Source organism: Triticum dicoccoides, chromosome 5B (genome assembly GCF_002162155.2).
Source record: "Triticum dicoccoides isolate Atlit2015 ecotype Zavitan chromosome 5B, WEW_v2.0, whole genome shotgun sequence".
Classification (NCBI taxonomy): domain Eukaryota; kingdom Viridiplantae; phylum Streptophyta; class Magnoliopsida; order Poales; family Poaceae; genus Triticum; species Triticum dicoccoides.
In genome coordinates this window covers 668,420,932-668,433,713 of record NC_041389.1, presented here as the reverse complement: position 1 = coordinate 668,433,713, position 12,782 = coordinate 668,420,932, and the positions used below count along the sequence as shown (strand labels likewise).

General features: G+C 52.1%; 1 protein-coding gene across 2 annotated transcripts; it reads right to left on the bottom strand.

The window, feature by feature from the left end:
* Positions 1-10,379: 10,379 nt before the first annotated feature.
* On the bottom strand, positions 10,380-12,554 carry LOC119312481 (thaumatin-like protein 1b). Of its 2 annotated transcripts, none has more exons than XM_037588213.1 (3): positions 12,402-12,554; positions 11,560-12,289; positions 10,380-11,073 (listed from the first exon to the last, which is right to left on the bottom strand). In XM_037588213.1, the coding sequence occupies exons 1-3, from the start codon at positions 12,463-12,465 to the stop codon at positions 10,890-10,892; spliced, it is 978 nt and encodes a 325-aa protein (XP_037444110.1). In that variant the 5' UTR covers positions 12,466-12,554; the 3' UTR covers positions 10,380-10,889. The 2 variants fall into 2 exon arrangements, with proteins under 2 accessions (XP_037444110.1, XP_037444111.1); XM_037588214.1 differs by lacking the exon at positions 10,380-11,073 and adding an exon at positions 11,082-11,414 and having other exon boundaries at positions 11,452-12,289.
* Between the last annotated feature and the right edge of the window lie 228 nt (positions 12,555-12,782).

Genomic DNA, 12,782 nt, shown 5'->3' with positions numbered 1-12,782 from the left:
TCTGAAACGCGATAATTCTTCTTCCTCAATTTTTTTTCTGGAAACATGTGATTTTATAGCGTTGGTTTCAGGGTCTACGGGGCCACCAGGTAGGGACAATCCACCTGGGCGCACCTGGAGGGGGCGCACACTGGTGGGTTGTGCCCACCCAGGTGCCCCCTCCGGTGGTTCTTGGCTCCAAAAATTCTCTTTTATTGAATAAAAAATCCTCACAACTTTCGTTCCAATCCGAGAACTTTTATTTCTGCACAAAAACAACACGATGGTAGTTCTACTGAAAACAGCATCAGTTCGGGTTAGTTTTATTCAAATCATGCAAATTAGAGTCCAAAACAAGAGGAAAAGCGTTAGAAATAGTAGATACGACAGAGACGTATCAGCCCCTTTGCCCACAAATTAACCCATGAAGAGCAAAATGTATTGCCAGTTCTATGAGAAAACGTTAACTTCAGTGCACAAAAACTACCAAACTTTTTAGAAGAATGCTCATAGTTTATACTCTTGCGGTGCATTCATTCATTGTGATGCAAGGATAATTGACGTGGAGTCTCTTAGAAAACTAGGCTGGAGTAGGATGACCATCCTGCTCCATGCTCCCTGATGACCCACCAGTATAGAGGATGAATTACAGTCCTTTCGATAAGTAAGAGTGTCAAACCCAACGAGGAGCAGAAGGAATTGATAGGCAGTTTTCAGTAAGGATTTTACTGCTAGTGCTATAAGATAGTTGTGATAGATAGTTTGATAACAAGATAATTGGTAACAACTAGCAAGTAACAAAAGTGGCAAGGTGCGTCAAGTGGCCAGATCCTTAATTGAGCTAAGGACAAGCTGGTAATACTTATAGTAATCAAAACTCTCTTGAGGACATGGGGAAATATTGCCAAGTTATTTTCACCATGATTCATCGACTTAATGTTCATTGCCTTGATACGTGTATGTGGGTGGACCGGAGCTAAGGCAATGTTCTTACTTAAAAAAACTAATTATGATTATACCCTCCATGCAAGCATCCGCAAATACAAGAGAAGTAATTAAGATAAATCTAACCATAGAATTAAACATGTGGATCCAAAACAGCCCTTCACGGAACAAGTCATAAACTAGGGTTTAGGTTTCTATCACTCCCACAACCCATCATCTACAAAATAATTCCACAGTGACTTCTCCTAGGCCCAAAGATGGTGAAGTATCATGTAGCTGATGTTCACATAACACCACTAGAGGAAGAACAACAAAACATAATGTAAAAACATTGAATAGTGATCAACTTCACATGATTACTAATAATAAGACTTCTGACATGTCCTCAAGAACAAATAGAACTACTCACAACTCGTCATGTTGATAATGACCAATGGGTATAAATATGTGTTTAGCAATCTAAATATAATAATCTTCCACCAAGTAAACCAGCAAGCATCAACTACAAGATGTAATCAACACTACTAGCACCCCCAGGTATCAATCTGAGGTTTGATACAAAGATTGAACAGAATAGATGAACTATGGTTTGGAGATGAGATGGTGATGATGAATATGATGATTCCCATGATGAGGAGAGCATTGGTGATGATGAAGGCTTCATTGTCCCCCTCCCGGAGGGAAGTATCCCCGATAGAATCGCTCCACTAGAGAGCAAAAGTGCTCCTACCCCGGTTCCGTCTCGAGACGGTAACAGGAAGTCCCGAAACTCCTCTCTTTATTATTATTTTCTAGGGAAAAAGAAATATATATAGTAGAAGGACGTCGGGTGGGGACCTGCCAAGGGTCCAAAAGCCCAGGTGGTGCGGCTAGAGGAGTGACCGCGCCACCTGCCCTTGTGGCCGGCTGGTGGCCCCCCTCTGGTATATTTTTGCTTCAGTATTTCTTATATATTTCAAAATAATTCTCTAGAAATTCACGCTTCATTTTGAGCTCTTTAGAATTTCAATATCTTCTGTAATTTTTCCATGTTTGAATTTTAGCTGCCCTTAATCCTCCTTTCTTGATGTATCTTGCATTTTAAATGGAGAAAATGCATTAGAATTGCATCATACTATGAAATATGATGTTGAAATAATTTAAATAATAGTATAAAATAATGATGTAAAATAGGTGTATCAACTCCCGCAAGCTTAGACTCCGCTTGTCCTCAAGCGAATAACGAAGTCAGTAAACATGACCACAGCTTTATAGAGAGAGGTGTCGATAAATAAAGAATACGAACATGGCAGCATCATATTAATAAGCGTCATTATATATCATAAACAACAACTTTACGTCGTAAAACTTCTTATGATCAATTAACAATCTATCCACATGTTAAAGTATGGACAGTAAACTCTCTTGAAATTCAACAAACTATGTTTTCAATCATTAAGCAATTGCAATTCATCTTATTTTCTTGAGGAGTCTACATAAGATTTTTTGTTTAACAAACTTCACATACTCAACTATCATATAGTTTTTTGATTTGTGGCACTTAAAGCATATTTTTAAAACAAGTTGTTTCAATCGGACAGAAAGGAAGACGGGGGTTTAATGTTTCATCTCACAACTTATTTATCTCAGGGATAATTATCAACAAGAATAATGCATGCTCATATATATTCAACTGGATATATTTGTCTGGATCTTTCCGAACCACATAATGTTTGCCAAGTGAAGAGTATTTGAGATTGGAATAAAGAGGATTTGGCTCATGCATATATAGAAAGTAAAGTTTTAATAGGAAAAGTAAAAGATAGAATCTTCACAGAGAGAGATAGAGGTTGACATGCGTTTTTGAATTAGACGTCTAAACTCTTAATGAAAAAGAACATTACTTTAATATTGCCCCTTAGAATAATGGCATTTACTCGTTCCGTTCCATAATGTAGTGCATGTAGATTTTTCGAAAAGTCAAACCTCACAAATTGAACCAAATTTGTAGAGAAAAATATTTACATCTATAATGCCAGACATACATCATTAGGTTCATCATACGATGTAGTTTCATATTTTGAATATTTGGTATTGTAGATATAAATAGTTATCTCTATAAACTTGGTCAAATTTTACAAAGTTTGACTTTTCAAAAAATCTATACGCACTACATTATGCAACGGAGGGAACATTGAGCACGCTGCCGCTTTTATTACTCCTCCATCACAAGTTCTCACAAAATTTATTTTCCTTTCAATAAAAGATTACACATATTTAAAGCAATTTTATTGCATACACCAATAACAACTTACTTGAAGGATCTTGCTCAATTCATAGGTAGGTATAGTGGACTCTCGGAAAAAAAAACTAGGTTTAAAGATTTGGATGCACAAGCAGTATCGCTACTTAGTACAAATTCATGGGTATTTAAACTCGAGTATCCAGGAATTTTCAATTTGATTTCCCAACGAAAATGGTAAACAAAACAAATTTAAACGTGCACCGGCCGGTTGCAATGTGAAGGGGTCCGTCTACTCTGTCCAGTACGCTCTCTCTTAAATATTCTGGTGACGTGGTATCGAGCAAGGCGAACTATAGACGCCGGCGGACCGGCCAAAATTTTGGCCGGTCACCCCGGTCCGTTGGATTCGTCCAGTAATACCCATCAGATCTCTACCCTCACATCATCCTCTATGCAAAAAACGATTCTTCCTCACGCCTCCTTGCACATCTCGCCGCGGCCACGCTTGCCGGCCATCGGTGACGCCAGTGCTTGCCTCCCACGGCCGCCCACGCGCTCCCCGGCCTTTCGCGCTCGTCCAAAAAGAGCGCGGCCGTCACCAGCCCTGCATACTGTGTTCGATGTAGCACGGACCACCGAGCCATCACTGTCCCCAGCATGGCAGCATTGTGTGGCCGTCGTAGCGTCGCTGGGCATGGAGCCATGGATATGGCAATCTCGGTGGCCATCCGAAACTCATGCTTGTTCCAGCAAGAACATACGTCCGTTGTAGCAAAATTTATTGTGGATGCATTTCTGCCTCGTTGTCGTTGCCGACACTCGACTGGTTCCAGCAAAAATACATGCCGGTGGTAGCAATTTATATTATGGATGCAGCTCCGCCTCGCCGTCGTCACCGACGCTCGACTGGTTCCAGTAAAAAGATATGCCGGATGTAGCATGTTTGTATGCTGACTGTAACATTTTTTACCGTGGTTTGCAGCTCCGCCGCGTCGCCTCTTGCTGCCGACGCTGGGCTAGGCTGGTTCCAGCGAAAAGATATGCCGGACGAAGCATTTTGGCGCACCGGTGGTAGCATCTTTGCCCCGTGGATGCAGCTTTGCCCTGTGCTACCGCTTGTTGTAGCAGACTTCCCCGTGGTAGCAAAATCCTCGTGGATGCATTCCGCCAGCCGCCCCATGGTTGTAGCTTCGTGTGCGAGCTCACACCATGGCCGGCCTCGTCACAGCTTTGCGGTACTTGCAGTCCCAGCAAGTGCAGGAGCGGCACACAGCACATGATGGCCGCCCCATCTCAAAGACGGTAACAGCCGAGCGCATGCGGGTGTGGTCGCGCCGAGCACCAACAGCAGCGCGCGATGGCGTATGTATGGAGGCGCTCTAGCGGGGCAGGAGTTTTGTGGAGCCGGATTGGAGGAGGGGGAGAACAGGGTGGGGGCGAACGAATGGTCCAGAACGCTTGGGGAAGAGGAATGGGATAAGGAAAAAGGAAAGTGGGCGGCGCGTGGGACCAATAGGACGTGTGGACACTGGACAGGACGCGACCGGCTCAGTTTCCGCCGGACGACCGGATACAAACATTACCCATCGAGCAATGCTACATGCACGAGGTGATTAAGGGGGTTTTACGGGATGGACCCACTTGGAAATTTGTGATTGGTCATTTGGAAAAATTAGCCCCACACCTTCCTGAAAATCAGGGGGGGGAGGGGGGGCTAGTTTAGTTAGTTGGAAAGGCCCCGTAATTGCCATGTAAAGGTCTGTGAGTCTAGCATTTTTGCGTGGTATCTATCGTAAACAGGCGTGCGTCAAGCAATTTCCTATCCAAATTTGTTGCAAATTGTCCCTTTCTTCATTCTCCTAAACCTCTCTTTTCATCAAATGGTTGGCGTGCACAACCTTCGGCCTAGACTGGCAGCTGCTGGCGGCCGCCGGCGAACGCAGACACGTCAGCCAAGTCGCGGCCGCGTCATTGAGCTCACCTTCTCCCTGCAGTGGCACGCCATCGCCTACAGCAAGCTCTGGCTCTTCGACATGGAGGCCCTCCGCTCGGAGCCGCAGTGGCATGGCGTAGGAAGGACACCACAGCGGAGCACGGCCTCAAGCTCGCATCATGTCGAGTAACGTGATTGTATTAGGAAACTTAGGTTAGACTAGGAAATATTCTGGCTTGTCTTATACTTCAAGTAGATCATGTACTTATATATATATATGCCCACGAGGCACAAGCAATTCGATGAACTATATCACCAAATCTCTCTCTCCCTTCTAACATGGTATCTATCGCAAGTCGAGCCTAAACCCTAGCCACCGCCGCTTCCGCACCTGCGCGCCGCCCCCTGGGGCGGTCGGCCTCCATGACCATCGCCGGGGGCCGCGCCGCCCGTACCTAGGGTTCATCCACCGGTCGTGTTGACCGGCTGCCCTAGAGAGTCTTTTCCCCGAGTCTTGCTCCGGGGTTTTCTCTCTCCCGCCGGTCATCTTGGTCGTGCGGTTTTTTTTGGTTTTCGATCTATTCTTGATCATTTTGCGTCGCCCACCGCCGCCGTCGACCTCGAGCGCCTCTACTCCGACCCCGGCGCGACCAGCCGGCCTCTCCTCCGACCCGGCGGCCACGCGCGCCGAGGCGGCCCGTCGGGGCCAGCCGTCGTCCGCGCGTCGGTCCGCCCGTCGCCCTGCGCCGGCCGGCTCTGCCCTGCTTCGATCGGGACACCTGCATCGCCCCGACCCGGCGGCCTCGCGTCATGCGACGGCCAATCATAGCGTCGCTCGTGCGCCGGCACACCCATCGATCCACGTCACCCGCCTTCGCCGCGTCTGTACGGTGGCCCGGCGGTCTACCTCGCCGGCCTCGTCCTCGGCTGCGTCGGGACGGCTGCGTCAGGCTCGTCGGCTGCCTCAACTCGGGCGCCGCTACTCCGTTGGTCGCTCGGGCCTCGCTGCCCAGGCGCCGGCGTTGCTTTGGCAGCCCGGGTGCCAGTGCTGACAAGCTCGTCCGCACGACGTCTCACGCCATCCGCCGTCGTTGGCTTCATCTCGGACTCCGCCACCACCACGCCTCCACCAAGCGGCGTCCCCTACCTCGCGCGCGATCGGCTTAATCACCCGCTCGCCTCCATGATCCGCCTCATCTACGCCGCGCGACCGACCTGGCCCGTCGGTTACACGCGCCTCCGCAGGTCCCGTGAAGATCGTCCCCGAGTTTAGCGCGCTTCTCCACCGATCGAGCATCGGGCTGCCACTGCGTCGCCCCATCGGGCCGCAGCGCCGCCGCCCCGTGGTTCTCCTCGCGGCTGCATCGACTCGTGCCTCGCCACTGCTCGCTCCTTTGGGTCGTCGTGTCGTGATACGCGGTCCCCGCCGCCGCCCCGAGGCCGTCCACGCGGTTGCACCGACTCGCGAACCGTTGTTGCGTCGCCCCTTCGGTCCGCAGCGTCGCAGCTCGCGGTCCCCGCCATCGCCCCGACCCTCCTACCGCCGATGCGTCGCCCCTTCGGGCTGTAGCGCCGCGGCCCGCGGTCCGCTCCACACCCATCACGCGTCGACCTCCCATGATATGCACCGCGCCGTCTTCCTTGGCGCGGGAACGCCACCGTCCGCGCCGGTCTTCATCACACTGTCAGGATTCTTCGCCTACTTCGAGCATCGCCGCCGCACTCCTAACCTAGCCGCCGCCGTCGCTGCCTTCGTAGCCGCCGCTGCCGCCCGTCCACCCCCTTCATCTTTGTCCAAGCACCAGCCCATCGCCAGCGTCGTCGTCATTTACCCCGACAACTTCGTCTACTCCGACCACCGTTAGTGACATCGGCCCCGCGCAGATGGACGCCGCAATCGTCGTTGAGTTCTTCTCTGCTGGCCCCTCCGACTTCTCCAACATGGCGTACAGCTCATGCAGGTCCCTCGTCTACGCATGCCCGGTGTTGGCAATACCGATGCGTGCCTTCATCCACGACGTGTCCCCGAGCCTGGCAAGCCTGGTCGGCGCTTCGTCAACTTCGTCTTCATCCGCCTACGCATGCTCCGTGCTGGCAACACCGGTGCGTGCCTTCGTCCACAATGTGTCCCCGGGCTTGGGAAACCCGCCGCGATGCGTCGTCAACAACATTTTCTTCCCGGCGCACCCCTACTTCGGCACCACTGCGCCCATGCTAACTCGACGCCCTCTTGCGCCCGCGGCTCCACGGCGACTTCCTCAACACCGGCCACCCTGACTCAACATCGACCACGGCATTCTTTGCACGGCTACCTCGACCACGGCTCCGCCACCCACGCTCTCGGCTACATCGACAAACGGTACCAAGGGTTGTCGCCTGCTTGAGCAACCTCGTTTGTTTCCACTCCAGCCATGACTCTGCGATGCGTCGACCGTTACGACTGTGGGGGGTGTCCGTCGGCTTGCCTTCGGATTCTTCTCCAGTCTCACCGTCTGCGTCGCTACCGTTGTGACTGCGGGGGGATGTTGAGTAACGTGATTGTATTAGAAAACATAGGTTAGACTAGGAAATATTCTGGCTTGCCTTGTACTCCAAGTAGATCATGTACTCCTATATATATGCCCACGAGGCTCAAGCAATACGATGAACTATTCCACCAAATCTCTCTCTCTCCCTTCTAACAAAAACTACCCGTTCGCCAACGATGGGCTGCCATCAAGCAGTAATCAAGGGATGGTGCAGGCGTACGTTTCCCGGTATTACTACTTTACTAGTACCCGGACTCTAGCACCGCCGCCGGTGACACGGGGTTGCAGGCGTTATGGGCGGAGGAGCCCGTGGTCGCCGTCTCCTTCGGGAAGTTCCTGGACAACCCTGACAACGCTGGTGATGTTGGTGCTGGACGTGTTGTCCTGTCCAGACACTCCTCCAACGAGGAGTACCTCGGAGGGACGGAGACCGCGCCTTGGGGCTACGACACCACGGTGCAGGCGGCGTACCGGTGGCTCCACGAGCCGCTTCAGGAAGTGGAAGGAGATCGTCGATGGATGGAAAAGGACATGAAGCTCTGAGATGGCCGACGGCGGCGGGCCGTTGTCACTGCAGGTCGGTGGGCCCTGACCCGCTGCAAGCGTAGAGATCCAGGAAGCCGAGCACGTGGCCGCAAGACGGCAATTGCCGCATGTGTATGCGCGGGTGTTCCCGTTCAGCATCAGCTCCGGCTGCCGCCGACGGCGGTAGGTGGCGCCCTCCGTGCGAGTGTTAAACTTGTCCAAGTTCAGTTTCAACAGTTAAGTCAGTGTCGACAGTAGGTTTAGTTTTGACTGTTAAGTTCAGTGTGACTAGGTTCAGTTTCGGTGGTTATTTCTTCCGTCGTCAACACCGCCGGCATGATTATGAACTTGTTGCTCGTTCAATCACGGAAGCAGCCATGATACGGTCGATGAACACGGATACGTCGGAGCGTACTACTCCCTCTGTTCGGAATTACTCGTCCATTGTGACAAGTAATTCCGAACGGAGGGAGTACTATCTGGTTCGTGGCATCCACACCGTAAAGTCGACCGTCATACCCGCGGGAGCTGGCTGAAAGCGGCGGTGGAAGACATGTGCTGGATGACGGTGGTGTGCATGGGCACGGCGACCTTCCAGGCCTTGTTGAGGTCATGGAAGGTTTGTCTCTATTTCTCCATCTCCACTGAAACGCCCCCTAGAAAACGCCTCCCGTTCTGAACTCATCGAAAGGAGGACAAACTGAAAAAAAGACATGAGTACGGACCTCCTGTTGCTCCTCTGTTTCGCGAGTTGTTGTTGAACTCTGCATGAGCATATGGTCATGGTGGTTGGAAGGGAAAATATCAGTTGCTACCAGCACTTAGATGATAGCGTGATACGGACTTCTGGGCCGTTGGATCAGATCCAACGGCTCGTCGAAATCTATTGTACCTACGCGAAATTTTGACTCTCGGATAACTTCTTCGCAAAATGTTCAAGAGCTCCAGAAGCCATCGAACCTGAGATCCAATGGTGAGAAATGTGTCTTGTGATTGAAGAGACCGTGCGAGTGGCTTGAGCGGAAGGCCTATGGGAGGTGGCACAAGTAGCATGTGCTATGACATTCACAAACTATGTGGAATTGCGTCGTGGGATTAAGGGCTACCGATGTCACTGTTACTTTGGTATGTGCTTTATCTATAAAATGGGTTGCGAGCCTGTTTGAAGATGTGGCTGTTACGTTCTCGCGTGTTATCACAAGACGTGGCAACACTATCTATACTCAGAATTTGCTAAAGCTAGACGGTCTGTTAGAGTCACCATTGATGGTTACTGGGTCACCTGACAGTAAATCAGTAATGCGCAGCGAGCAAGTGTTTTCCTAGTAGAGACCTCATTTACCCACCTCATTTACCGCCTCCGTAGACATAATTTGGGTGACATACGTGAACAGCAACAGCATAAATTTAAAGCAGTTTCTTTTGAGAGAATACTTAAAGCAGTTGGAGACTGGATACAAAGATACTGGCCCGATCGCTGTCAACCCGTCTTGACATTGAAACACCACTACGGATCAACTGCTGAAAACAGCAATGATCGCATACAATCGTCATACTTAGCCTCTATTTGTTAATTGTTATATGGGGAACACATGAAAAGTTATTCTTTCGACAAACATGAAAAGCTCAAGAAAAGCGAGAAAAGGCAAAAGAGTGAAAGAAACAGGGATGTGTGTACACGTCAGGTACGTGAAAAAACGCTTCATATTAGGTACTTTATTTCCTATCCGTCCGTCCAATCCTCATCCAATCGCTCACATGTCGTCTTCTTCCTCCCAAGCGTGTTTCTCTTTAAGCCACGATCTGGTTCATCCTTCTCTGCAACCCCCGACCTACCCCACCCAATCCACTTGCCTCCACCCCCCATGACCGGCGGACGCTACTGCGCAAAGTCTCGTTGCCCCGTCGTCCCCTCAACCTCCCGCATCTCGTTTCTGGCCATCGCCCCCGCCATCCCTCTAATCCCCGTACCACCGTCGAAAACCTCCGGCTATCCGCTGCATCCCCCCTCCGCCACCCCTAAGATGGATAATGGAGCTGATGATTCCCATAAGATAGATGATCGAGATGTTGCTTTCCTTAAGATAGATAGTGGGGCTGGTTTTCTCCGGCGAGGTCCGGCCTCTTCATCTCGCGCACTTGAGAAGAAGGACGGAAGAAGGAAAAAGTGACAGACGCAACAAAAAAGTTTAATGTAGCTGGAAAATAGCAAACCTCCCCGTAAATAAAAGAAAATAGCAAAACCAAAGACAAAGACGATTATTATGTATGCATCTGTCCATAAACATACACCCTAAACTGCAACTATACATTTCAAGATTCGTACACATCACGCCACGTCCACCAGGTTCCAATGGTCAGTAATTTACAAACCCAAACATATTAAAAAGATGAAACTAAGTCCACTTGTTTGATCATATAAAACATAGAAAATACCTATAAAACTGTCTGATGTAGTACACCAATTTTCAAATTAGCCTAACTAATCCAGAGCCATGCATTTCTTTGCCGCCGAGCCGCAACAGGGAGCAGAGCTCCTGCATGCCCGTCCATACGTGCGTTTCGTCTCTTCAGCAAATTTCAAATCTCACATCGCGTGGGCCCACCGCACCGTCAGGTCGGCCGGCCGGCAGGTCACGCGTCCGTTTCGTCCCCATGTCCTCTCTCTGTTTTGGGTGGGTGCGCGTGCGCATCAGTCGCAGGCATGATTATCTCATGTCATGGCCCGCGGCCGGCGGCACTGTTGAGTGGTCGATCACTGCAGCATGGGGCGCGCGAGCGCGAGCGCCGCCACGCCGGCGAGGACGGCGGCGAGGTCCAGCGGCGGCCGCGCGGCTGCGGCCGCTCCGGCGAACTGGTCGCCCCCCTGGTACACCATCGTGCCGTTGATCAGCGGCAGGCCCGCCGGCGCCTGCGGGTTCGACCCGGCCGACTTCACGCTGCACAACACATATAAATGAAACGTACCGTCAGCACGAAATGTTAATGGTATAGTAATATGGAGTGTGCATGCGTACACGTCAGTGCAACAGTCAGCTCCTATCATTTGAAAATAAGTCACGGAGAGGAGAGTGTAGGTCGTGACGGGATAACACGTTGCGTGTCCGGTGCGAGAGACGACGGTCGACTAATCGACTTGCCGTGGGCAGGGGCGATTTGGTTTGGAACTGTTCGATCGGCGGCATGCGGGGTACCGACCGGGCGCTCTCGGACGGATGCGGCGAGGTCGTTGTTGGCCGGCTCGGCTCGTCGGTGCGCCGTGCACGTCAACCGGACAGCGGTGCAGCACCACCGCGTCCGGGGCTATCTAGAGGTCAAAAGATGTTTTCCATTTGCTTTTGGGAGCCATGGAAAGGCACTTGTCTTTTGGTTTGACAAAAAGGTTCAAGAACGACGGACATCTCGGTGACGCGTGGGGTGGGTACCTGGTGGTGCTGGGGCAGAAGGTGATGGCGTAGGCGGAGACGCCGCCGGCGCAGGTGAAGGTGGAGGTGGCGTCGTCGTAGGCGTAGCTGTAGGCGCGCGGGCACGCGTTCTTGAAGAACTGCGAGTAGGCCGACGGCCGGCACGTGCCGGGGCTGCCGTACTCGCCGCTGCAGCAGTACTGCGCCGTCCCGAACGCCTCGCACGCGCTCTTGCACGCCACGCCGCCGCCCGCCCCCGCCGTCGTCGACGACACTCGCAGGTCGCCCGGGCACGCGCCGTTCAAGTCCACCACGCACCCCGTCGGCGCGCAGTTGCCGCCCGCCGCGCCCGCACCCGCCGCGGCGGGTGCGCCCTGCTCCGGCGCCACCAGCATCGGCAGGTTGTACCCGTCCACCAGGCTCACGTCGTAGAAGTCCATGCCGTCGTTGCCGTCCATCGTGAACTCCGCCAGCGTGGCGGGCGGCGCGGCCCCGCCGCCGCCGCAGTCCTGCCGCCCGGAGCCGCAGTTGCCGGTCACGCACGCGAACTTGCCGGCGGGGTCCGTGGAGCAGAGCGTCCGGCCCCAGAGCCGCCCCGACCACCCCGCGGGAACCGGCATGGTCCTCGACTCCCCCGGGGCGAGCACGAAGCCTGTGCTGTCCATCTCCGGGGAGCCCGCGCTGGAGAGGATGCCCGGCCACACCGTGTACTCGCAGTTGTTGGTGATGGCGAACGACTTGGACGCCACACCTGAAGAATCAGTGACCAACCATTAGCAAACCAAGTAAACTGACCAGAAGATTTGAACGAACTTGAATTGCGCTTGGACGTGCGTCCATGGATGGATTGGACTGCAGCTTACCGTTAACTGAGACGAGCAGTAGGGCGAGGAGGGAGATGAGAGCTCGCTGTGCCCGTGTCGCCATTGTAGCGAGCGCAGAGCGTTGCTCAGATGGTACGGTGGCCGGTATGGTTAGGACAGACACGTGGGTTTTATTTGCGAGGCGGTGGTGGTGTGGCCGCAATTGGTGTGGGCAGGCGTTGAGGGTATTTATAGAGAAAAAAACATTTTTCTGTGGGAGAAGATGAGGCATGCCAGATAAGATATTTTGCTGTTTTTTACGGCGGATATGACGTGTAACTTTCTTGATTTCTGGGGCTATTTTACATATATCTATTGGCCGTCCGATGTGATCGTGTTCCATCGCCTCTGCCACGTGCGAATCGCGACGCAATGCACATC

Excerpts from the sequence above, each read along its gene's own strand:
- LOC119312481 (XM_037588214.1), bottom strand. The coding sequence starts at position 12,465 with ATGGCGACACGGGCACAGCGAGCTCTCATCTCCCTCCTCGCCCTACTG. Across the intron at positions 12,290-12,401 it reads ACTGCTCGTCTCAGTTAACG|GTGTGGCGTCCAAGTCGTTC; the intron begins GTAAGCTGCAGT and ends CTGATTCTTCAG. Across the intron at positions 11,415-11,451 it reads AGCAAATGGAAAACATCTTT|CGCTGTCCGGTTGACGTGCA; the intron begins TGACCTCTAGAT and ends GTGGTGCTGCAC.